The following is a 24614-nucleotide window of genomic DNA, read 5'->3' as shown; positions in this document are numbered from 1 at the left end:
AAACTCTTTTTAGAGTAACAAAATCTTTATTTGACCCATAAGAACTAGTAAATACACTCAGCCGTCCACATAGTTAAAATCAGGCTGACAGCTGGGTTCTCATAGGAATAACGCCTGTTTAAGATTTAATAAGGCAGCTGGAACAGCGTCCCTATGATGTTCACAAAGTGCCCCAAAAAGTGCCTCTTCATGCTTAGTCAGCTTGCCAAGAAATTGTGCTAATAAACATCCCAGTAGCCACCCAGCTAAGCGACGCTTCTAGTGCCATGCATCGGAGTTGCGTACGCAACATACTGTGTCTTGTTCTCCGCACAGCCCATTTGTGGGTGTCATAACTGTAAAATGAGTCCCACATCAAGGGACAGTCACAAAGCAAAGTGTTTTATGAGCCTCAGCTGGAGGAAACACCCCAGAGTGATGACAACAAGTGTTAGTCCAGCTACGACCACAAAGCTAATAAAGCTACACTGGCTAACGTCACAGGAAAACCCTCACAAGTGGTCTGAGGGGACCTGCTAGCATGCAATTTGAAGGGTGGTGGAGAGGGGGCACAGAGCAGAAAGGGGTTAGTGACACTAACAGCAGAGGCATATCCACTTACATCTGTAATGATCTATGGGCAAAATTTTTTATAAAATAATCAAAAGCTTCCAACTTGTAAGGTGGAAATGAGTTATATAAGCAGGATTAAAGTTTCGTCTGTTTGTCAGAGGAATGTGAGCACTGGACTGTCCACATTCCTTCCTTTTTATAAAGAGCGGAGGAATGATGAAAGAAACACACACAAAGATCTGGTGAAATTTGATTCCAGGAAGAAAAGTAAGGAATGAAATGCCCTTTATGTCCAGTCACATTTGAATATGAAAATATGTGCAGAAATGTGATATGTTGTGAACATATGTTCGTGTCCCTGTTGCATACACATTTGTATTTAAGAGTAACACTCAGCCTGCACAACTTAATCCTGTTCTTCTCTGCCCTTTGGATATTTTCATAGCTTCCTGGCACCAACATCTTTCTCTACAAATGCTTGAATCTTAGGAACCGACAGTGACAGCCATATAATGAAGGTTCAACAGTTAATTCCACTGAATGGCTGGCTAGTTTTCTCAAGTCACTGTTAAAATTTTGAATTCATCCAACAATGCTTTTCAGGCAGCTGTGTAGCTAGTTTTGCATAGTGCATGTTCCTTATTCCTGAATGCAGAAAACATTAAGCCACACTTAACTGCAGATCTTTTTTAAAAACTATGTCTTCAGGTTTTGGTGACAGCGCTTCACATTTGCAATTTTACAAACTATGAGCAGAAACCAGGTTTTTAACCTCAACAGACCAGAATGCATTGCAGAACATGTTGTGCAGCATTTCCCCTAGGATGGAGTTATAGTAGCGGAGGTGAAGCAAAATTTTTGTCTGAATATAAAACCCGACACAGCATGTCTCAGCAGTATTGCTCTTGTGTCCATGAGCATGTGATGCACATCAGAATAGTTTAAAACTTCAGTGTTCATGAAGTGAAGATTTTACGTTTTCCAATGACAAATATGTAATTTCACATCACATTGGGCCATTACTTTCACCATGTCTGTAAACAGCAAAAGATCAGTCTACTGGGGAGGAACTACAAACTTTAGATTTGGGGAAAAGTTATTTGGTTGGTTATTATGCTCTCCACAGTGATTTAACATTTATTGCACAGCATTTTTTGGACATCACCCCCTAAAACCCTGTTAATATGACCTCAGAATCGTTAGATACGGTTGTTCATGTTTGCCTTTTGTGTGCAACATGAGAAACCTCCTCCCTTTTGACGTGCATTTTTTTTGCACATTAAAATCCAAAACGAAACGTCTCATTAGCTTAAAAGGACTGGTTTGCATCACTAGTTTGCATAACTAACCTCAGCTCCTCCAGTCACCACCGTCCTTTTTCCTAACAACCACTTTTTCATCTGAAAAATTATTGAACCAGTCTGTACAGGACAGAGCTGCAGGCTACACCAGTTTACTCTCAGATTGTAACTGATGAACACTGGACAAGTAGGCAGTAATAAAATACAGCTACCAGTTACTTTCTATTGAGCTAATGTAAAGTTACATAGCAGTTAAAGGAGGCAACCTGCTGTTGAAGCTTTGCTGCTCAGCTCAGTCTGAAGGGGGGATGTTAGCTAACTTAGCGCTAACAGGCTTCACTTTTTCAGCAGGTGGGGAAACAACTAACTTTTCTTGGTCTTGAGAAGCCGACACACTGTAACCAACACCGTACATTTACTGCCAGATAATTTTCCTCCGCTCACGTTCACCGTCACTTTCTGCCGCTCGGACAATCAAATACTCGCTACGCACCTCCTGATTCCTTACAGGAGTTATGCTGTTATAACAGCATCTGTCACGTAGATGTTTTGTATAGAACGATGAGAGGAAAGCTAGCCAAGCATTGAGTGTTGCCGTGCTCCCACAGTGTGTCTGGAGAGGTCCCATAAAAACGACAACACCCACATCTTCTCGCCTATGTGGTACATCTTCACTCAAAACAAAGCAGTGTGCAACACAGTGGGTGCTACCTAGGGCTGCACGATATGGTAAACAAATTACATTGCGATCATTTTTGACAGATTATTTATGATATGCAATCAATGGAGATTATCATTTTTGCATCACAATTTTCATTGTCACTGAAAAAACTATTAAAGCCGCGATGATGCAACATCTGTTGGGGTCTGTACCAAACAAACATGTTTTCTTACATCTGGAGAACAACATTTGTAGGCCGGGGCACCTCCACAGCACTACAGTACTTCATTATAATGCTGTTCTGTCCAAGCAGGAAGCTTCCGGTCAGAGACCTGAAGCGAACGCGGAAGTCCCTTCAACCTGCATTCTATTGAACGGCCAGCAGGGGGCGACTCTTATGGTTGCAAAGAGAAGTCTGGTTCCATTTGAAATAATGGTAAAATGACCCTACTTCTCACCAATATTACCTCAGAAAAACATGTCATTGAGTGACAAACATGACATTAAGTTAAGTTTCAAGTCTTCTTCAATACAACATGATATTCATTTAGTGAATTATGGTCCAATTTATAGAAAAATAGACCATAAAGCTGAGAATGCTTCAGGGAGGGATTATCTGTGATTGACAAGTTGTTACCATGGCGACCTGCCAATCAGGATAGAGAGACTCGTACCCACGGCACTGTGTAAATTTAACCAGCGCCATTGAAAAAGCTTATTAAGAGTTGGCTGTTCACTTTCTCTGGTGAGTACATTTAGTACATTTAGCCTGTTGTTCACGAGGCAAAATTTTAATCCCGGTTAAAATAACAGTTAACATGAATTACAGTTGCACCTAGCTAAGCAAGCTAGCTAGCTCCTACACGGCCGTTAGCTCCACCGTCTTCTCCAAATATGGTCACATCCAGTGCTGCTGGTTGAAAAACTCAACATGGCGGCGCCCTATTAGCCAAACTCGAGGCTTCAAAACGGCAGTCCACAAACCAACAGGTGACGTCACGATGACTACGTCCATTTCTAATATGCAGTCTATGGTTCTGTCACATTTGACCTTTTTATCTTCTGCGATTTTGGATTTTGCACTTGACCATGTGTGATTTTGCTGATATTTCGATTACCAGTGCAGCCGCAGTGCTAACGCTTTAATAGTTTGACATTATCTTTCAGGAGATCATATAATATAGACATGTTGCACATAAGCCCCAATGTCACATTGAAAAATATAATTTAAGTATCAATTTATATAACATAGCTGTCATCTGTTGAGCCTGATCAGAAGGAGAAACTGCAGTTTCACAAAATAACTCCTGTAATGTGTGGACGGCTGTTATTTAACAATGCCAGACCATACAGGGGTGGAGTAAAATATGTTCCAGTGGCTATCCAGCGCAGCTTTATTTTCTAATTGAGATAATGTCCAGTGTATTTTCATCTACAAGTAACATATCAGCTTGCATAAACAATTGTTTGTTTTATATTGTTTTATATAAGCCATCATTTTATGTGAAATGGCTCAAAAGCACCCTCCAATTTGGCTATTAAAGAGCTCTGACAAATATGTGAAATTGAGGCTGGATATTTTTCAGCTGAAGAGTAAACATAATTTTTCTCAGCAGACTTCACACTACCATCTGCTCCGCTATGATAGGGTGCTCTGCCAACTCAGGTGCTGCAAAGTATTGTAAACAGTGGAGTCTGCAGGACAAACTATGATAACACTGTTTCTAAAGTGCTTTAACTGCACTATAACTTACAAGTTTTCTGTGAATATCTGCCAATATCAGCCAAAATACTGTGTGCACCAAAACAGTCTCTGATAAAACAATATTAGCTGCCAACACAGAGCCTCCAAAATATAAGTAAGAATCCAAAATGTATGGGTAAATATTAAATATGGGTACTATGTGAAAAGGGTTTAGACCGTCACTAACTGATGAGACACTTCTGATGTTCCACTGTGTGAAACCATGTGGAATCATGTTGAAAATAACTCTCTAATACTTGGCTGAACTTTCACATCCAGATAAACTGCAGGCTGCATCTATGCCAAAAGTGATGCACTTGGTATTCTCACAAACACCATTTCCAAAATATTCTAATATCAGGGGAGCTATAGCAATTACTTCCTCTGACTGTAGAAGACTTTCACGTCATGCAGCTGTCACCTCCTGCAGTCTGAGCGGTTCTTTCCACATTTCATAAGAAATATATGTACATCTTTCAGAGAATCAGGGGCTGGGGAGTGGCAGGAGCAGTGTCATCTCTACAACACCAAACCACTTCCCTTGACGTGTTATTTCAACTGTGGCATACTGGACACACCCTGTCAAAATACTTTTCACTGTGGCCACCCAGTTTCACACCAACAGGTGTGTAAAAACTGAAGTCAAACGTTATGGGCACCTTGTGACTAGACTTTTCTAGGCACCAACAGCCATGTAGGATGACCTTCTTACTCAAGAGTTAATTCAGGGGTGGAGATGGACAATCAAACAAGCAACATATGATCGTTTATGCACCACGCAACCTTATTAGTATGCTGGGAAATTGTTTGTCGTTTCCCATCCCCACAGCAAGGTCAGGGAGTCACACAACTGATTTAATGTCTTGCTCAAGGACACATCAGCAGGGCAAACTCTTGCTGACTCAGCAGCTTGAACCCAAGCTCATGCAGCTGAGTCGCAACCGGCCTCTGCCTGCACCCTTCTGCTGCAGGCAGAGGCTTTGATGTCCGGTAGCATGAAGGGGATCAAAGAGAGACACTTGAATAAAAATAAATAAATAAAAAATTAAGGCTGCTGACTGCGGAGCTTTTCTCTGTCTGGATTTGTGTGTTTAAAGGTGGGATTTCGCTCCACAGCTTGTGACACTGCCGGTGTTGACGACTGTCACCGTGACATGCTGAAACCCTTCGACAGCTGCAAACACCCACCTCTGGAAAGGCCTATTAAAATCAAATTAGTCTCCTGTGCACCATAAGGGGATAAATTGGGAACCATTAGCTGTTTTAATCTGAGTGCTAATTAACACCGTGAATGGTATAGCAGGGACAAATATAAAAAACAACTGACTATATACTCAACATGTTTGACCGGCAGAGGACGGTTGGACAGTCCAACACCAACTATATCAAAAATCCTTATAAGATTGCAAGTACTGATTGTTTTCTTTATTGATCAATCTATTGACTATATTTTCAATTGTTTAATTGTATACAATGCAGAAAAACGTGAAAAGTTATGAGAACAAATAACTGGTTGGTAGTTTAACTTTAATAACGACTAAAAGTATTAGTTTAATACTTATTTATATATTTTTTTAAATGACAATATACATTTTCTGTTAAATGACCAACTAATTAATGAACAAATGTTTCAGCACACATCTTAACACTGAAGCCAACTTTGGCCACATACTGAGACATACCAGTTGCCTTCCACTCTCTGCACATCCCCTTGCACTTATCACGCATATTTAGTTGCCTCTGGTGATAGAAGACTGAGGACACTGACACGCCTGCTAATCCAGTCAGTGTACAATAACCTCGCGGGGTAACGCTCATGACAATGCCAAGCACCATTTAACAGCAGGTAAAGGAAAGACTGGGGCCTCTTCAGGAGCAGCTGCTGCTATGAAATGGATTCACTGCTGCTGTGGATAATCCATTTCGCAGCAGTGTTGGCGTTTTAGTCTTGAACTGAAACGCAGTCCGAAATATAATGCAAACCATACGCTGGGAAGGCCTCTGCATACGCACACTGAATCGCGACCCCCGGGCCATGTACAAGCAACTTTGCAGTCGAATAAAACCGATCAACTTGCACACCATCCTCTTAGGCCGTAGACCCTTCTGCTGGTGCCCAGTCCGACTGGAAGAGAGAGGGGAGGGGGGGCAGAAGTGAAAACCGTTGAGCAGTAATAACACCTTTTTAACCCTCCTCTGGCAGCTGATACAGTGTTGTACACCCACACTGCGCCCACTCGCTGGCTACAAAGTAGCCTCTCTGCTCTGCCATCTCCTGGAAAACAGATGGATCCGCGCCTTTTCCACCTCCAGGTGAGCTGCTGCGGGATCACCGGCCCACTGAGCAGCGTGCACACATAGCGCCTGGGCCGCTGGGGCAAGTTACGTGGTGGGCCTTCTTCTAGTCTCCCACTGCATCGAAACCCTCCACTGTAATATCATTCCTTGCTCTCAGTGGCCCCTAAACTAACAGCCAAGCGGCAATGCTGTGGCATATTTCTGCGTCAAATAATACCATGCGTTCACTTTGCATTCCTGATTGGGCTTTTATCACACCGAAACCTGCAGGTTGTAAGAGGCAGAGGCACAGAGCCCCGCTTGGCATATATATATCTTTGCTCCCCACTCAATACCATGTAATGTGAATACCATTGAAAACCTATCCGTTATGTCATCGCATATTGTATATCTAACATCCACAGACCGGTTGGTGCTTGTGTGAGAATATCCTGCTCGACAGCCTTACCGCTGCCATCTAAACGCGATGCTGCAAACACTCCCTGCGTTGTTCATCTCCAGCCTGCTGGGCCTTAGCCTGCGTTAACCTGTCCGGTAAATATGTGTGTTGTTAGTGGACAAACAGATGATTTCAACGGAATATGTTCGGCGTTTGCCTGGAGACAAAGCGCTGCGCAGGGATGGGGGGGGGCAGAGAAAGCATATATCCCAAAGAGGACAGCCGAAAGCTCAGGCTCGTTCATGGCCATGACGTTGAGGTAGTGGTGTGTGTGTGTGTGTGTGTGTGTGTGTGTGTGTGTGTGTGTGTGTGTGTGTGTGTGTGTGTGTATAGGGGGTGTGTGTTAAATTTCTTCTTTAAGCCATTCAGCGGTGCTTACCTTCCCTCGCCTTCAGGAGAACCGTGTTGGCCACGATATTTTCAATCTCCATTGTCAAAATGTGAATCCCGAGCAGTCGCGATACATTTCACTCAGCGGAAAAAGACGGGGTTTTCTGATCAAACGTGCCGACGACTATGAGGCTGCTGCACGCGCGCAGGGCGAACGCGGCACTGGCGCATAGTAGGTGTTTAATAGTGGTCGTCGTTCCTCTCCATTGCAAGGCGTTTTATCAAAGCCTACCAACGGAGCTGTATGATTACGACGGGGCTTGTTAGCATTCACAGCCTGCCTCTCTGCCTGCCTTCCTTCCTGTTTCGGCTCCCCCTCCTCCTCCTCTTCTTCTTCCTCCTCCTCCTTCTCCTCCTCCTCTTCCTCCTCGCCCCTCCTCGCCCCTCCTCTGCACAACGTACCAGCGAGAGTAGGAGGGATCAATTTACAACCAGCGCAACCACACACATGTTCACACACAAGTACATTCATACATACGTGCATGCAATTTCCTAGGCTTTAGTCTCCTGAAATTATGGATGGTTGAGACATTTATTGTGTGGCAGTTTTGGATTAAAACGTGCTTATGTGTGTGGTTTCCTACAAGTTTCCCCTCAGGCATAATATTCTCCTCAACCACATGAGCGAGAGCCTCCTGGAAACATCTAGGAAAGAGAGATGTTTCTTTTTATCCAAACATGAGTGAACATAGGCCTACTATAAGTCAACTTTCCTCTCCATGATTTCCTGCAATGCACGCTGTTTCACGCGCTGCTGGTTTAATGTATTGTTAGGAAACATGAATGCCATTGGTCACAGAAGCCCGATACAGACCTCATATTGTGTGAGCAATGGTATGAGGGTTTTAAGTTGTTTATAATGCCGGGTTGAAAAGAGATAAGACGCTGGTTTTCACTGTGACCCAGCATCATCTGGCCTTTCTAATCTGAACCCATGACGCTTTGACAAGAGCTGTGTGTCTGCAAAAAAAGAGTGGAGACAAGTCTTAAAATGGTGTGGAAGTTGGAACTTTATGTTTTTGAAAAGGTTTAGAGATTCAGAAATGTGATAATGAAGACTAAACAATAGCTTAAATAGCATTTTCACTTTTCATTTTGATACTAGGATCTAAAGGAGGCCTGAGAGTCTCTATGGACTGGGGAATTGAGCCAAGTCAAAGGTCAAATGTCACCAACTTTCATCTTCACATCCTCCCTGATTTTATTAACACACAATGTGTCAAGTTATTGGATCAATCAAAATATGTTCTATTTTTTTCCCATGTTTTGATGTTGGACATGTGTTTTAAAAGGCAGGAAGAGCAAATCTAAATTTAATTTACAAAGTGTTCTTTGTAAACTGGTGTGTGTGTGCTCAGGCATGAAATCAGTAACCGTTGGTAGTTTGACATTAATCAGTGATATAGGTGAGGTGAGGTGCCTACGCAGGGCCCAAAGGATACTAAAGGACAGTACCCACCCTAGCCAAAGCCTCTTCACCCTGCTGCCTTCTGGGAAGAGATATAGAAGTTTCAGCTGCTGCACCACCAAACTTCAGAGCAGTTTTCTCCCCAAGCTATCAGACTCTTAAACTCTAATTCATCCATAATTTCTGTTTTTTTTATAATTGCTTCTGTATTAATGTATATTATATATTGCCTGCTATGTAGCAGAAGGGAGTTACAAAACTCAATTTCACTATAACATGTTATAATGTGACAAATTAATCTACCTACCTACTATTAATTATTACATGGGATGAACAAGTAGACCTGATCTCAGATTAGGGATTCAATTGTTGTCACAGGTGTGGATCTGAGGAAGTGTCACACAAAAACGCCCCAATTTATTCTTTATTTATTTCCTCATCAGAGTTTGTTTGGAACAACAAAAATAACTCACTTCTGGACAGATAGATGTCCCGAATGCTGCAGATTAAATGCTGCCACCTAGTGGTGATGATGCACACATACAAAGGGATATTACACAGCAGTCATACAGAATGCCTTTATGTTAAAATCGTTTTTGAAAGGTTTTGACAAATGTATGCTTACACATAAGTAGATTACGATAAGGATACATACCATTGTATCCTTGCAACTAAATGTATCTCATTTGGTAACCCTGTTACATTTAGTTCCCGGGTCAGTACTGTGTTGTGTACATGAAACTATAATGTTTCTGTACATAACCAAGGACTGTATTTCAGTACAAATCTGAGGTACTTGTACTTTACTTGATTATTAAATTTTCATGCCACTTTATGCTTCTGCTCCACAACATTTAACTACAACTTAAACGTCATCAGATCTTGTCTCTTATTCATCTCATTCATTTTGTGTCTTTCGTGTCCCAGTAATTCGAAGGTGTTTGTTGCATGCACAGTGTAAACTGGCGCAAGCATGGCTTTTCACAGTTCATATTTTTACCTTATGATCTCATTTAGAGACCTCTACTGTGTGCACTTGACAGAAGACAGGAAACCGAGGAGCTGATGTTGGGGTCCATGTGATGAGTGCATGCTTATGGGCCAAGGGAGCTTTTCAAATTTCAAACAACATTTATTTTAATCTGGACCTCCTCCCGTTGCATGCACAATCTCCTTTTTGTTAAATGAATAGTGCCTCGTACCATTATGTTGGCAACTAAGTCACCATATTTGTGTGAAAAATGTTATTCTTATTTTTTACCAAAAGTAATACTAGCGTTAACAGCTGTTCTTGACATGTACTGTAAAAATCTGATAAAAATAGACAGGATGAACCTAAAAAGAAATAGACAAAGAAATAAGAAGAGCTCAGTCAATGAGAGTCCTAAACCCAAAGTCAGTAGCTTTTAAAATATGATTGCATTTTCAGTAAGATTTATATGAAGATTCTCAGTCATCCAGGTCATAGTTGTCCATGGAAGGTTAAAATCAAGTGCAACTGAACTGGTTGAAGACACTTTTCAATAAGCAAATAACTCAAAATTCTCCTGCACAAAACTTAGATTTTCAGTTTTCATCTTTGTTGTAATGCAGGCTACATTTTGGACACTAGGTGATGCTAAATACATACATCAGAACATCACACTTACTCAGTAATGGTCTCACATTATACTGTAGTACTGTTGTTGTGGAATTTCTACAGACTAACCACAGTAAACATGTATCTACCCCTCATCTGCATATTATTCATATCGACCTCTACTTCTGCATGTACAGGGGCTGTTATTCTCTCACTGGTCTTATGTCCTACTACTGCATGAAATAGGCTGATTAAAGATGAAGTGTGAATTTTGTCACCATTTGTGATTATGATCCTTACATTAAATATAATGCCCCGTACATGGGGCGACAGAGCTTTCTCCATTGCAGCCCCCTCCCTGTGGAACTCCTTACCCATACGCATCCGGGATTGCAGCAACATGGACTCTTTCAAATCACTTATCAAAACCCACCTTTTTAGACTAGCTTTTAACATCAAATAATGTTATATTACACCTGCTGCTGTTTGTTATTTTGTTATTTATATGGTTGCCCCTTTGCTCTTATGTTTTTCCGCAGCACATGTTTTTATCTACTTCATATATTTTATATTATGCTATTTATGTTTTTAATCTCTTTTAAATGTGCATAACTTCTGATTTTACTGTAAAGTGTCTTTGAGTGTCCTGAAAAGCACTATAGAAATAAAATGTATAATTATAATTATAATTATTATTATTATTATTATTATTATATAATTGGTGCAACAGTGATCTAATAAATTGTTTGTGTGATTTAATAACCAGGAAAGGGAAACCAGAAAAGTTCTGTTTACTGCAAGAATATGTGATGCTTATAATCAAGCCAGGCCAGGCTTCCCTCAGTGTCTCATATGAGCTGTGAAGCGAGACAGCGTATTATACACAGTTCCCCTTAACTCCTTTCAGTTTGAGATGGGGATGAAAGATAAAAGATGGAGGGTAGTTGGTCGTGTGTCATAACTCAGAAGGTAAAAGTTAAAATCTTATTCACAAGTGCATTTAGGATAATGTTTAATTTTGAAACAGTGTGAATTGGTTTTTCAATTGTATTTATTTTTACTTTACTTTAAGAGGGAACTGTTTTTTTGTACTCCACTATATTTTTCTGACACTTCAATTTATAAAATGTAATGCAGTAAATATTTTAATAAATATGAACTACCCAAATGTATACAATCTTACAAGTAGGCCTACTGTAGAGATTTTGAATGTAGAACTTTTTACTTAGCATGGCATTTAAGCATCTCAGAAAATTAGAATATTGTGAAAGGGGTAATTTTTTCCTGTAATTTATTTCAAAAAGTGAAACTTTCATATATTGAAGATTTGTCACATGTAAGGTGAAATATAGTAGGCCTAGGCCTTTTTTATTCCAATGTTGATGATTATGGCTTACAGCTCATGGAAATCAAAAATCCATATCTCAAAATATTAGAATATTAATAAAAAGACTGTATAATACAGAGATGTCAACCTGAGAAGAGCCTTTAATCTTTTATTCTGGTTCAGTACACACAATCCCAGTCATGGGGGTGGCTTTTGACTTGACACTCATTGACACTCTCCACTCTGTATCAAAGCATATGGAAAGTTGACTGGAAGGTTAAAGTTTTGTTGGAAAAGGTGCACAAGCAACAGAGATGACCGCAGCCTTGAGAAGATTATCAAGCAAAGCTGATACAAGAATTAGTGGGAGCTTCAAAAGGAGTGGACAGAGGCTGGAGTCAGTGCATCAAGAGCCACCAGGTACAGACGTGTCCAGGAAATGAGCTACAATTTTTGCATTGCTAGTGTCAAGCCACTCCTGAACACGTCAGAAACTTCTTACCTGGGCTAAGGAGAAAAAGAACTGGACCGTTGCTCAGTGGTCCAAAGTCCTCTTTTCAGATGAAAGGAAACTTTGTGTTTCATTTGGAAATCAAGGTCCCAGAGTCTGGAAGACGAGTGGAGAGGTACAGATTTCAAGTTGTTTGAAGTTTCCAGTCAATGATAGTTTGGGGTGCCATGTCATCTGCTGGTGTTGGTCCACAGTGTTTCATCAAGTCCAGAGTCAATGCAGCTTTATACCAGGAGATTTAAGAGCACTTCATGCTTCCATATGCTGACAAGCTTTATGGAGATGCTTTTCCAGCAGGATTTGGCACCTGCCCACAGTGCCAAAACCACTAGTAACTGGTTTGCTGACCATGGTATTACTGTGCTTTACTGGCCGGCCAACTCGCCTGACCTGAACCCCATAGAGGGTTACTGTCAAGAGGAAAATGAGACACCAGACCAAACGAAACAGAGGAGCTGAAGGCTTTATCAAAGCAACCTGGGCCTCCATAACACCTCAGCAGTGCCACAGGCTGATAGGCCTATAGGCTAGCCTAGCATGAAGTTTCAAAAACTTTTAATATACGTATATAGGCCTATTATGTCATGCGATAATATAATAATCTTTATTTGTAGAGCACTAAAATACACATAAGATAAATATAATATACGTAAAATAGAATAAAATAAATTCAAATAAGATCAGGAAAGGCTCTCCTATAAAAGTATGTTTTAAGAAGGGACTTAAGAGTTCACTGACTCAGCCGACCGGATTTCCTCGGGCAAGCTATACACACACGATACTCGAAAAAGTAGCATATCGTGCAAAAGTTCATTTATTTCAGTAATTCAACTTAAAAGGTGAAAATATATTATATAGACTCATTACATGCAAAGTGAGATATTTCAAGCCTTTATTTGATATAATCAATGATTATTGCATACAGTTTATGAAAACCCCAAATTCAAAATCTCAGAAAATTAGATTACATGAAATCAATAAAAAAAAATAAAAAAAACCCAGAAATGTCAGCCCTCTGAAAAGTATAATCATGTATATGTACTCAGTACTTGGTTTGGGCCCCTTTTGCATGAATTACTGCCTCAATGCGGCGTGGCATGGATGCCATCAGCCTGTGGCACTGCTGATGTGTTATGGACCAGGATCCTTCAGCTCTTCTGCATTGTTCGGTCTCATGTCTTTCATCTTTCTCTTGGCAATGCCCCATAGATTCTCTATGGGGCTCAGGTCAGGCGAGTTTGCTGGCCAATCAAGCACAGAAATCCCATGGTCATTGAACCAGGTTTTGGTACCTTTGGCAGTGTGGGCAGGTGCCAAGTCCTGCTGGAAAATGAAGTCAGCATCTCCAAATAGCTTGTGCTGCTGAAGGAAGCATAAAGTGCTCTAAAATGTCCTGGTAGACGGCTGCGTTGACTCTGGACTTAATAAAGCACAGTGGACCAACACCAGCAGATGACATGGCTCCCCAAACCAACACAGACTGTGGAAACTTCACACTGGACTTCAAGCATCTTGGATTGTGTGCCTCTCCATTCTTCCTCCAGACTCTGGGACCTTGGTTTCCAATTGAGATGCAAAATTTGCTCTCATCAGAAAAGAGGACTTTGGACCACTGAGAAGCAGACCAGTTCTTTTTCTTTAGCCTAGGTAAGACGCTTCTGACGTTGTTTGTTGTTCAGGAGCGGCTTCACAAGAGGAATACGACATTTGAAGCCCATGTCCAGGACCCGTCTGTGTGTGGTGGCTCTTGATGCAGTAACTCCAGCCTCAGTCCACTCCTTGTGAAGCTCCCCCACACATTTGAATGGCCTTTTCCTGACAATCCTCTCCAGGCTACGGTCATCCCTGCTGCTTGTGCACCTTTTTCTTCCACACGTTTCTCTTCCACTTAACTTTCTATTAATGTGCCTTGATACAGCACTTTGAGAACATCCAACTTCTTTTGCAATTACCTTTTGAGGCTTTCCCTCCTTGTGGAGGGTGTCAATGACGGTTTTCTGCACAACTGTCAGGTCAGCAGTCTTCCCCATGATTGTGAATTCCACTGAACCAGACTGAGAGACCAATTAAAGGCTCAGGAACCCTTTGCAGGTGTTTTGGATTAATTAGCTGATTAGAGTGTGACACTTTGAGCCTACAATACTGAACCTTTTCAAAATATTCTAATTTTCTGAGATTTTGAATTTAGGGTTTTCATATGCTGTAAGCCATAATCATAATCATCGAAATTATATCTAATAAAGGCTTGAAATATCTCACTTTGCATGTAATGAGTCTATATTATATATTAGTTTCACCTTTTAAGTTGAATTACTGAAATAAATGAACTTTAGCACGATATGCAAATTCTTCGAGTTTCACCTGTATGTATGTATATGCCTATAGGCTAATCTGATAATATTAATATTTCTTTATTTTATTCCTGAATATCTCCTGAATATAATGTGTTATGGACTGTGGCCTGCAACTGAAAATAAAGTGTCTTTATTTGAATATTAGCACGCTTTCAAACGACACTGTGTGCCGCTGTGTTGATGTCTGCTGTTTCCTGCCTGTGTACGTTTTCACGTGACCACTCAGAGAGCCCTTGCGCTTCTGAGGCAGCGGCAGACACAAAAAAGGAAACAACGCAGTTTTGAGCTCAGTAACGTTAGTTGCCAAATTATTTTAATACAGGGTGGACGCCTGTAATCGTCGAGGATGTTTTCTCTCGGGGAGAAAATGGAGTTCCTCATAGGAAACCCCTTTTCAACGCCCGTCGGTCAGAGAATCGGTAAGTCGCAGTGTTTCTGAAACTAACGTTAACTAACGAGGAATTGTTCGCCGTTGGATTCAATTTGACATCATTTGAGTTAAATAATCAGTAACATGTTTCAGCATTTTATATCCAAACGGCCAGGGACGTAAAGCAACTTAATAACGTTTTCATTCTGGTTTTCATATTCTAAAATGTTTCATATTTAACTCCAGAATTGACAGAAACATAAGTCTTTACAGCCAGACGCGACAGAGGCAGGACTCATTCCCCATAATCTCTCGTGCGATTGGTTGCTGCAAGTTAAACGACAGCCACTTCAGCGAATTAAGGAGACATTGGTCGTTTCTTGTTACTTCCTTAATCACTGATGTGTTTTGTCGAGCCACAGTTTCACGCCTTATGCACAAGTGCGACTGCTCCTCTCCTAAAAGCATTCTTATCATTTTAAACAGCGTTAAAGGCAGCAGGATTTCCTTGTAATGGCAGATGGCTGCTTCTTTTTGTCAGGCCACTGAACATCTTCAAATTCGGCACGTCCACAAAAGGCTCGAGGCCAGCTGTTTATGCCTGGAAACTAAGATGTGTAATCACGACAGCCATGAGTATTGAGAAAAAGTTCCACACCCCTCTGAAGCCTTCCTTCCTCTTATCTCATCCCCTGACTTTCTCACACATAAATGTCAGAGAGGCTCCAGGTACTTCTGAGGCAAACCAGAACAGAAGCAGCTGACAGTCACATGAAGTGGAGGGAGGGAGGAAGGGAGGGAGGGAGTAAAATGGGATTGAGAAATGCATGGGTGAGGGTTTGGAGGACTGTTGGTGGAAAAGAATGAAGGAGATTTAGAGACTTATGAGGAGCCACTGAGGGGTGGAGTGCAAAGCTGGCTTTGATTGCTAAATAGTTTGGAGGGGAATACCTGATTGAGCTGAGAACCAAGAGTTCCTATAAAAGCACTACTATCTGGAGGATAGACCTTCTGCTTCACAGGAGAGATTTCAGTAGATTTGTTCGTGCTCTTCTCACTGGTTTAAATTGGGTGGGACCTTGTTGGATAAAAGTGATTGCAGAGATTTCCACCAACTAACCAGAATCATTATTTGATGACAATTGTGGGTTTGTTTGCTTATGCTGTGGGAAAGAGGCCAGCTTCAGTCAAATCCCATCCGATTTGATCATTAAAACGGCACAATCTTAAAAGCCTGTTTTAAGCCTATGGATAATGGATCAAAGGAAGTTGTAATGGCAATTTTTCCTTAGTTTTACCTCTAGCCTTGATTTCCAACGTCCATATCGTTGCCATCATACACAGTTAGGAGTTAAGTTTTACGCAGACACACAAGATTTTGCAGTCATTATTGCAGTTGAGGTTTGTGGTTTATTGCAGTAGTAAATAGTACAACAAATGGATGAATATACCAGTTAGTTTCTCATTCTTTGTTTCCAGTTGTTGCATGTATACTGGTCTGTGATCTGTGGTCTGGTGAGAACTCTGTGTGGTCCCCCTACTTGTACCTACCTCTTCCTGTCACCTATGCCCCCTTATATACAACCACGTGCATCTAATTATTGCCACCCAGTGTCCAAAATACTAATATAAATATAGCAAAATAATCAATAAACATAAATGGTTCCTACAGAAGTCATGTGTAATAAAACAACTGTCTCTTGAAGTGATAATCCCACAGAGAAGTATCAGCAGACTCTACAATTCCCCTCAGCTATATGAGGCATCTTTCAGCTCATTGTTTTATTTCTTTCACAGTGTATTATTGGCCACAGCAGGCAGCTAGTTTCAGCAAAAAAGCTCTAAAATCTGACTGTATGCTCCCAGGTCAGCACCAAGCAGCAGACAGATAAAGTCAGCAACTGGCTACTGAATATATTTTCTCTTAGGAGTGTGCAGAGACCAAACCAGAGCCAAAAGCAGAGTCAGTATAGGACCAATATTTGTCAGACGGCCAATAGGCTAATAACATTGCTCTGTGTCTACTAGATGTGTAAACAGGGAACCTTTTGTATCCAAGTGTGGGCAACATATCTTATCTTATTTTTGTGTTGACATTTTTGTCTTTTATTATGGTGTTTTATTACTGTGAGTCACGCTACACATTTTTTGACCCCTCATGACTTTCCATTATTTTGTGGATAGTATGATATCAGTTTTTGCAACATTTATTTATTCCCATATCAGTATTACTGTAACTTCACCCGACTCCCTCTCTGTTGACAGAACAAGCGACCAGCGGCTCTGTGCAGTCGGAGGACTGGGGGCTCACTATGGAGATATGTGACATAATCAACGAGACGGATGAGGGGTAGGATCATAAGTAACATGGTTTCCTCAAGAAGCCACAAACTGCCCCCTTCTGATGACTATTGCCTTACCTTTGTGATATTTCATCCTTATGTATTCATATATCTTTATTTTTGTAAATGAGTATTGCGTATTTACATGTTTAAATGTCAAGATGGACAAACGGCAAACAAATTGTTTTTACTTTTCCCAGACCCAGAGATGCAGTCAAAGCTATTAAGAAGAGAATTGTAGGAAACAAGAACTTCAGAGAGATCATGTTGGCTCTTACTGTGAGTAATCATCTGTATGTCATTGTATGTAAAAAGTTTTATTCATTCTTTCATGAGTTCAGAAATGCAGGGTGTGAGAGTGTAATTTGAAGGCCAGAATGACCCTTGTCCTGATTGGCTGGGGGCCTAGAGGAGATGCTTTCAGAGTGTATGCTTACACAAGCGGCTAAATCAACATTGAAGTCTCAGTGCGCGTATTGAGACAATGTGAGAGACAGCTTTATTTTGGAGCAACTTGAACCACAGAGATTTAAATTACATTTGCTCTTTCTTATGTTGTGGACTTGCATCACTGTCATACAGGTCCTTGAGGCCTGTGTGAAGAACTGTGGCCATCGCTTCCACGTTCTGGTGACGTCGCAGGAGTTTGTTGAAGGAGTTTTGGTCCGTTCCATTCTGCCTAAATATAACCCTCCCACTGTCCTCCATGACAGAGTGCTCAGCCTCATACAGGTATGTGGTTGACCCACAGAGGGCAGTATAATAGAAACTGTCTGCATGAAGGCTGTGACTAATGAGTATTTCCATTAATTGCTCTGCTGGTTATTTCTTAAGTAATTAATTAATCAACACTATAAAATATCAAAAAATTGTAAAATATACAAAACATTTTACCAAAACCAAATGTGATGTCTTCAGATAGCTTGTTTTGTCTGACCAATAGTCCCACAAGATAAGGAAAAACCAATTAATCTTTGCTTTACAGTTGAAAAAATTCATTGATTATAAAAATTGTTGCAGATCAATTTTCTGTTGATGATTTCATCTCTAGTCTGAACCCAATTCTATTTTACTTTATTGGAATTCTTATTTTGCTTGCTTTCAGTAGTTTGACAGTGTCTTCGTCTACATTGTGAGAGATTTCAGTGGTGTGTTGACATACCACAGCTTGGACTCTATTATGGCTACAGACATGTTCAATAGCTTTATCTTCAGTGTTTTTTGTGATTTAAGTATCTTCAAACATTCCTATGGTGGTAACTGTAGTAACATGGCCAAAGCCAGATGCAATGTAATCACAGACTAGCACAATTGATAACATTAGATAGAATCAGGCTTGTAAATGCTGAAGGACCATTCCCTTTCTGTATCTTTTCTTCTTGTTCTTTTCACATGTAATGTTTGTTTTGGTCTATGTTACTGAACACTTATTTCGGAGTCAATCATTCAAATTATATTTCGTCATATGTTCTCTCTCCCCCCCCAGTCGTGGGCGGATGCGTTTCGTAACTCTCCCTCCCTGGCGGGGGTGGTATACGTATATGACGACTTGAGGAGACGTGGTTTGGAGTTCCCCATGACAGACTTGGATGCTCTGTCCCCCATACACACTCCGAATAGGGTGAGACTGCCTGCTAAGTAAAAATAACACACCGAATCAAATATTTATAGATCTGTCTCTACACTGTACCTGACATTTCACATGTTGACATACACATTTCAACCAAAAACAAATTGCTGCCTTCATCTTGCAGAGCATCCCGGAAAACGGGACTCCTGAGACGACCCCTGTTGCTGCTCCCCCACTTCGGTCACAACCACAGGCATCTTCTAGTGTTCCCACTCAGAACACTACTCCTCCAGTCCAGCCCAGCGAGGGACCAGTCTCCCTCTCTGCAGAACAGGTACCACTGCCCAAAGACACCTGTCAGTCAATTACTTTTCAAAGCTAGTGATATTTGTAGACTCAATTTCATTTCACTTTGACATAAAAGAACCTTTTTAATTTCAGTGTAAAAAATCCCAGTTACACCCATTGTGATTCACATGATCAGGGGTGAAAATGTGAAACTTGTGAAAGTTGAACAGACCCTTGTCAGAGCTGACATTTTGACTTGCAAAGTACAGGTGTAACTAATAACATCGTAAGTTCCTGCATTGCACGGCAATAATTGCTGGGGCAGAGGCATCATTTATGTTATACCTGTGCTTTTCCTTCTAATAACTAAAATATAATATGTCAGAAGTACAGACTGTTTCTGTGTTGCTGTGGCTGGTAGCAGATATTGTCCAATGTTGCCTTCATACAGTCTAACAGCAATGTATCAATCTAACCTTAGCAGTTAGCAACAAATATTACTATGAAAAAATACTTTTTGTGGCTTTTCACTGCTTTTGATTAAAAAAAAATTCCAATCCAGGAACAGAAGCTGCGGAGTGAGCTGGCGCTGGTGAAGGGAAATCTCACTGTGATGTCAGAAATGCTGAATGAGCTCACACCTGGACTGAGCCAGCAAGATGACACAGAGCTGCTGCAGGTGTGTGTCAGAATTGTCTACAGCATTTACTGTGGCCAGGTCTTTGCCCTTTTCACCCCATCATTTCATCACTGTTTAAAACAAACTGACAAATGTAAAACAAACTCTGATGCTGCGTTCTTTTATGGTTATACAAGTCTTGGACTGGACTTAATACCAAAGATTAATGATGATTGTCATTGGCAAAGACAGTGAATGAATCCTTCTTTTCTCCTCTTTCCAAGCAGCAGCTGTACTCAGTGTGTAAGAGCATGCAGACTCGAGTGATGGAGCTCATCCCGCAGCTGCTGGACGAAGGGTTTATTGAAGAGCTGCTCGTGGTCAACGATGACCTCAACAACGCCTTTATCCGTTATGAGAGGTGTGCTGCAGCCTGGCTTTGTGTTGTGGATTATGCTAAATAAAATAAAATGTTAGTTTTAAGAGTGAAGTATATATCTTACTTACAGCTAAAATCATAATCATCGATTTGTAATTGTGTTTTAGGTTTGACAGACTGAACAAGTCACAAATTACAACTACTCAACAGGTAAGAAAGTTCTTGAGTGTAAAGTTTTTTTCTTCATTTCTGCTTTAAAAATATGCTCACACACTATGTGACACTCACTGTGTTGTATCCTCACTACAGCAGAGCTCTACCACAAGCCCAAGCCTCATTGACCTCAGCCCTGAGCCTTCCCAGCCAGCTCACAGCCAACCTGCGCTTATCACAGCAACCAGCCAACCAGCAGTCAGCACCTGGGCCGATCAACGGCAATCACCCAACCACAGTTAGTTAACTCTAGATGACTTCTGGGGTGTATTCCAAGAAGCGGGTTTAGTGCAAACTGAGTTTGTTAAACTCTGGGAAAGGGGGGTAACTTAAACTCTGGGTCAGTCACTGTGGTAACTGACTTTGAACCTAACCTCCCACTGGCAGCTTTTCTTCATCAAACCCTGAGTTCTCTTGGTCTCCTCCCTGTTACAGAGCCAGATGCGATGTTTCGTGTCCTCGTTGATTCAGTCCGCATCAAGCGTGTATCGAATCGAAGCGGAGGTTTAGTGTATGTTGGAATCTAAATCCTGGTTGGACTGAAGTTATCAAAAGTTACCTCTTTTATGTCAGTCATTTCTTTAAACAGCGTTGTTTGCCCTCACATTCAAATATTACACAGCATCAAGTCACCCTCAGTGCAGAATAAAACTTTTTTAATAACACTTAAAAAGCACTCTGTGCACACAAAGCAGCTGTTGTTTATTATACTGTAAGTGTAAGACACACATGATCCATGTATAATTATAACTCATGAGGTGATTGGGCGCACTGATGGAACAGAATTCCTATAATATTAGAGATCGTATGAGTGAGCAGGATCGGGGTGCAGCTGCACTCTAGAAAGTGAGTTTTTTTTTAAACAGGCTATGTATCATCTGTGTTTTAACAGCATTTTAGTGACTTTGTTTAAATTTAGTACATGTGTTGAAGTATCTGAAATAAATCCCCTGAATCCTGTTGAGCCAAGATATAGATATCTAAAATTGAAATTGTACTCTATTTTAACTTCAACCCCTTTTTATGTGCAAATCACCAAACACATTATTACTGGATTAGAGTGTGAGAGTGTTAAAATGGATTGGGCTGGTATTAGCTAGAATTTTTTTTTTAAATAATAAGTATTTTAAAAATGTTTGTGATTTTATTATTGAATATGTGTTGTTGCAAGAATTTAGATGCCAAGATGGAGGAAGTTGTTACTCATTCAGTTGTAATGAGTTAACCCACTGTCTTGCAGAAGAGGAGGAGGAGTTTGACATGTTTGCCCAGACGAGAGGCAGCTCCCTGGCTGAGCAGAGGAAAAGGTGAGCGTTGCTAACATCACATCATGATACATGCTCTGTCTACATGTGTTATGTCGTGTTTGTATGTTTGTGCAGTACTGACTATAAGTGATGGAAGTGCCTCATCATGAGTAATGACTTTAACCTCTTAACATTCAACAACAATATACTACCTGCTGTAGTAGCAAGCTGTAACTGGATTATTATAGATATCTGCAATCCAAATATTAATGTAAGATATAACAGAATTTTTCATTTTTTAAATGTTAGATGAAATAAGAATCTGACTGGTAAGCCTGAAGTTACTTAAAAGTTAATTTGATTTTTCAGTTTTAATTCCTATTTGGTTTTCAGTTGGCAATTTGGATTTTTATAACATCCATCACAAACAAAAAGGTCCTTTGCCAATAAGAAGTAAAAGAAGGACGGTCTGGGTTGCTCCCTTAGCCTTATGGTTACAGCGCATGCCACACAAATGCAATGTCAATAGTTCAATCTTTAAAAGAAAATACAGCTGCTCGGCCCTCTACATCACTGTTATGATTGAGTCATCTATCTATCTACAAACTATGTCTCTGTATGCGCTGTTAAAGCTGGAAATAACCATGTTTTTTATAGAGTGGTTGCCTGGTTTAATATAGCCTACATTATGTCACAGCATTACAATACTTCTTATCCCCAGTGTCAGGTATGAGGACCCACGAGCTGTCGAGGGCCTTGCTGGAGCTCTGGATACGAGGTTGCAGGTCACAGGAGGGGTGTGTAAACCATCATAACTGAAATTGATTTAAACAAAATATTTCCTGTGAAAGTAGTGCTTAACGTGTAAATATAGCTAAATCACATTGTCCCCTTAACCTTCTCTTTATTATGTTTAGATGTCATCAGCAAAAAACTCCCTGCATAATGAAATTGACAAATGGTTATCTTGTGAGGTAAGAGAAAACATCTTTTTCAAACTCTTATTTTGAAATATAAACAATGTGATGTGTGACAAAGTATGATGTCTTTGTGTGTTATTGTGTTTGGAAATGCAGGAAGACCAATCTTCAGTTAGTGAGGGAGTAACCAGTGAAGGTATGTTTTTCTGTTTTTCTCTGTTCATTACTGCCATTTTAGTGTTAAAAAAACCCAGAAAGTTCCATAATTCTTGCTTGCTTTCTGTGTGTTCATATGCACCTCTAACTATAACTCTCCCTTTCAGAGTTTGATAAGTTCCTGGAAGATCGGGCGAAGGCAGCAGACCACAGCCCCCAGGCTATTTGCAGCGTGTCACCCTCCACATCTAGACCGCCGCCACAGTCCACCCGGCAACAGGACAGATCACATGACCAGCTTTTTTCACTCTGATTTTGATGACAAACAAGAGAAATGGGTGGATATAAAGGTCAATATATAAATGCAATCAATGCAAAGTCAGGTTTTCTCTGAAAGCACACAATAAAACCTGACACTACAGGACTATGGGATTAGAACAGTCTCACAAGTATTAACAAACAAATGTTAAGTTGCGTAACTCATAAAAGACAATGCACAAATAAATGTAGAGTGATTTGTATGTGTAAATCTGGATTTGTATCCCTGCCTTTAATTTACAACACGTATGTCATCATTTGGACGTAAACTCATGTAAGGTAAGGTCCTTTATTTGTCACATACACATACATGTAGCGAAATTAATCCTCTGCATTTAACCCATCCCTGAAGCGAGCAGCCACTGTACAGTGCCCGGGGACCAACTCCAGATTGAAATGCCATGCCAGGTCAAACGGCACTGACTGGAGAACCTACCTAACATGTTTTTGATGGTGGGGGAAACCGGAGCACCCGGAGAAAACCCACGCACACACAGGGAGAACATGAAAACTCGTCACGCCAACGTGCAGCCGTGTGGATCCTTTTGAGACCGTTCTTCTACGCCTTTTGTGTCACAGTTGAAGTGCGGGGAAGACCAAACCTTTCTTGTAGATGGCGGTAGTGCAACATTTATGGATCGCAACCATACAGTCTGAGGCCAACCGCTTTCAAACTGAACAGAAGACGAAGAACACCAAACCAAGTGCTGTCACTGGTTGCCTGTTTGTGAAGTGAAGGGGCAGCAGCAGCATGGCTAGCTAACTAGCTGCTACAATGCTGCTGTATTCACAGTCATAACAACTGTGGGCCTTCTGTATCTCTGTAAATAACAATGTTGTTTTTTTAGTTAGGGCCTCTTTTTTCATTTACCCACAGTTTCTGCTGCATAGCTGTTATGTTTCTCTTGATAATTTATTTCTTATATCCCAATGAGTAGCTTTCTCTCACATCTAGATCTCTCTTCAGTGCTATTTAGCTGCCATGTCAGCTTTCTGTCTAGTTTAACCAGAGACTGTTCACAGTGGTTGGCATCATAGACTGTATGGTTGGCATCCACAAATACTTCCATCTTCTAGAAGGGCTTGGTCTTCCCTGCACTTGGGAATTTTTTGTGACACAAACAGCGTGGAAGAACCATCTCAAAAGGATCCATACAGATACGTAAAGATTCACAAATATATTTCCATCCAAAATGCCAAGTTGAGGATACAATCATGCCACATTTATTTGTGCCTTGTGTTTTACGAGTTACGTCTCTTGACATTTGTTTGTGAATACCTGTTACAGAACTGCTTCCTAATGAACTCATTGCATAAATGTAGTTTTGAGCAGTTAATTCTGCTGTTTATCGTTGTGTACGTATAAACAGGTTTGTGACTTTATTTATGAATGATTATGTGTTATTATAATGTTGATGTAAACAAAAACTTCAATTAGAACTAATGTTTACAGTTAAGTATAATGATGAAAATATATTTGATATTTTGCCACTGTGTGCCTTTGACCCAGACTGCTGATTTTGTGTAGATGAGAATAAATGGGGTGTTGTCCTGCAAACATGTTGCATCTGTACGCTTTTTAAATATTTTTTTTTTCTGTTCACTCATTATCTAAGCTACCATGAAGG

The 24614-nt window shown here is 40.6% G+C and overlaps 2 protein-coding genes across 6 annotated transcripts in view; one reads left to right on the top strand and one right to left on the bottom strand.

Annotated features, from left to right (window-relative positions):
* Positions 1-7681, bottom strand: part of grk4 (G protein-coupled receptor kinase 4) — a 43799-nt gene extending 36118 nt beyond the window's left edge. For both annotated transcript variants that reach the window (XM_046046819.1, XM_046046818.1), the window contains exon 1: positions 7375-7681. In XM_046046819.1, the coding sequence (XP_045902775.1) occupies positions 7375-7426 (52 nt within the window). In that variant the 5' untranslated portion in view covers positions 7427-7681. The remainder of the gene's footprint in view (positions 1-7374) is intronic.
* A 7055-nt stretch (positions 7682-14736) lies between these two features.
* On the top strand, positions 14737-24544 carry LOC123969816 (target of Myb protein 1-like). Of its 4 annotated transcripts, none has more exons than XM_046047518.1 (15): positions 14737-14983; positions 17200-17284; positions 17477-17555; positions 17859-18008; positions 18763-18897; positions 19031-19180; positions 19697-19813; positions 20041-20174; positions 20300-20342; positions 20445-20583; positions 21517-21652; positions 22314-22389; positions 22510-22566; positions 22669-22708; positions 22836-24544. In XM_046047518.1, exons 1-15 carry the CDS (start codon positions 14911-14913, stop codon positions 22979-22981), a joined length of 1560 nt encoding a protein of 519 aa, XP_045903474.1. In that variant the 5' UTR covers positions 14737-14910; the 3' UTR covers positions 22982-24544. The 4 variants fall into 4 exon arrangements, with proteins under 4 accessions (XP_045903474.1, XP_045903476.1, XP_045903473.1 ...); XM_046047520.1 differs by having other exon boundaries at positions 14739-14983; positions 21586-21652; XM_046047517.1 differs by having other exon boundaries at positions 14739-14983; positions 20442-20583.
* Positions 24545-24614: the final 70 nt, after the last annotated feature.

This window comes from Micropterus dolomieu, linkage group LG04 (genome assembly GCF_021292245.1).
Source record: "Micropterus dolomieu isolate WLL.071019.BEF.003 ecotype Adirondacks linkage group LG04, ASM2129224v1, whole genome shotgun sequence".
In the NCBI taxonomy this organism is placed as follows: Eukaryota; Metazoa; Chordata; class Actinopteri; order Centrarchiformes; family Centrarchidae; genus Micropterus; species Micropterus dolomieu.
Note: the sequence above shows the minus strand (reverse complement) of the source record. Positions and strands in the feature narration are given on the sequence as shown.

Coding starts and splice junctions, on each gene's coding strand:
- LOC123969816 (XM_046047517.1), top strand. CDS start 14,911: ATGTTTTCTCTCGGGGAGAAAATGGAGTTCCTCATAGGAAACCCCTTT. Junction 20,584..21,516: donor ACGGCAATCACCCAACCACA/GTTAGTTAACTC, acceptor TGTTGTTGCAAG/AATTTAGATGCCAAGATGGA. Junction 22,390..22,509: donor GGTTGCAGGTCACAGGAGGG/GTGTGTAAACCA, acceptor TATTATGTTTAG/ATGTCATCAGCAAAAAACTC.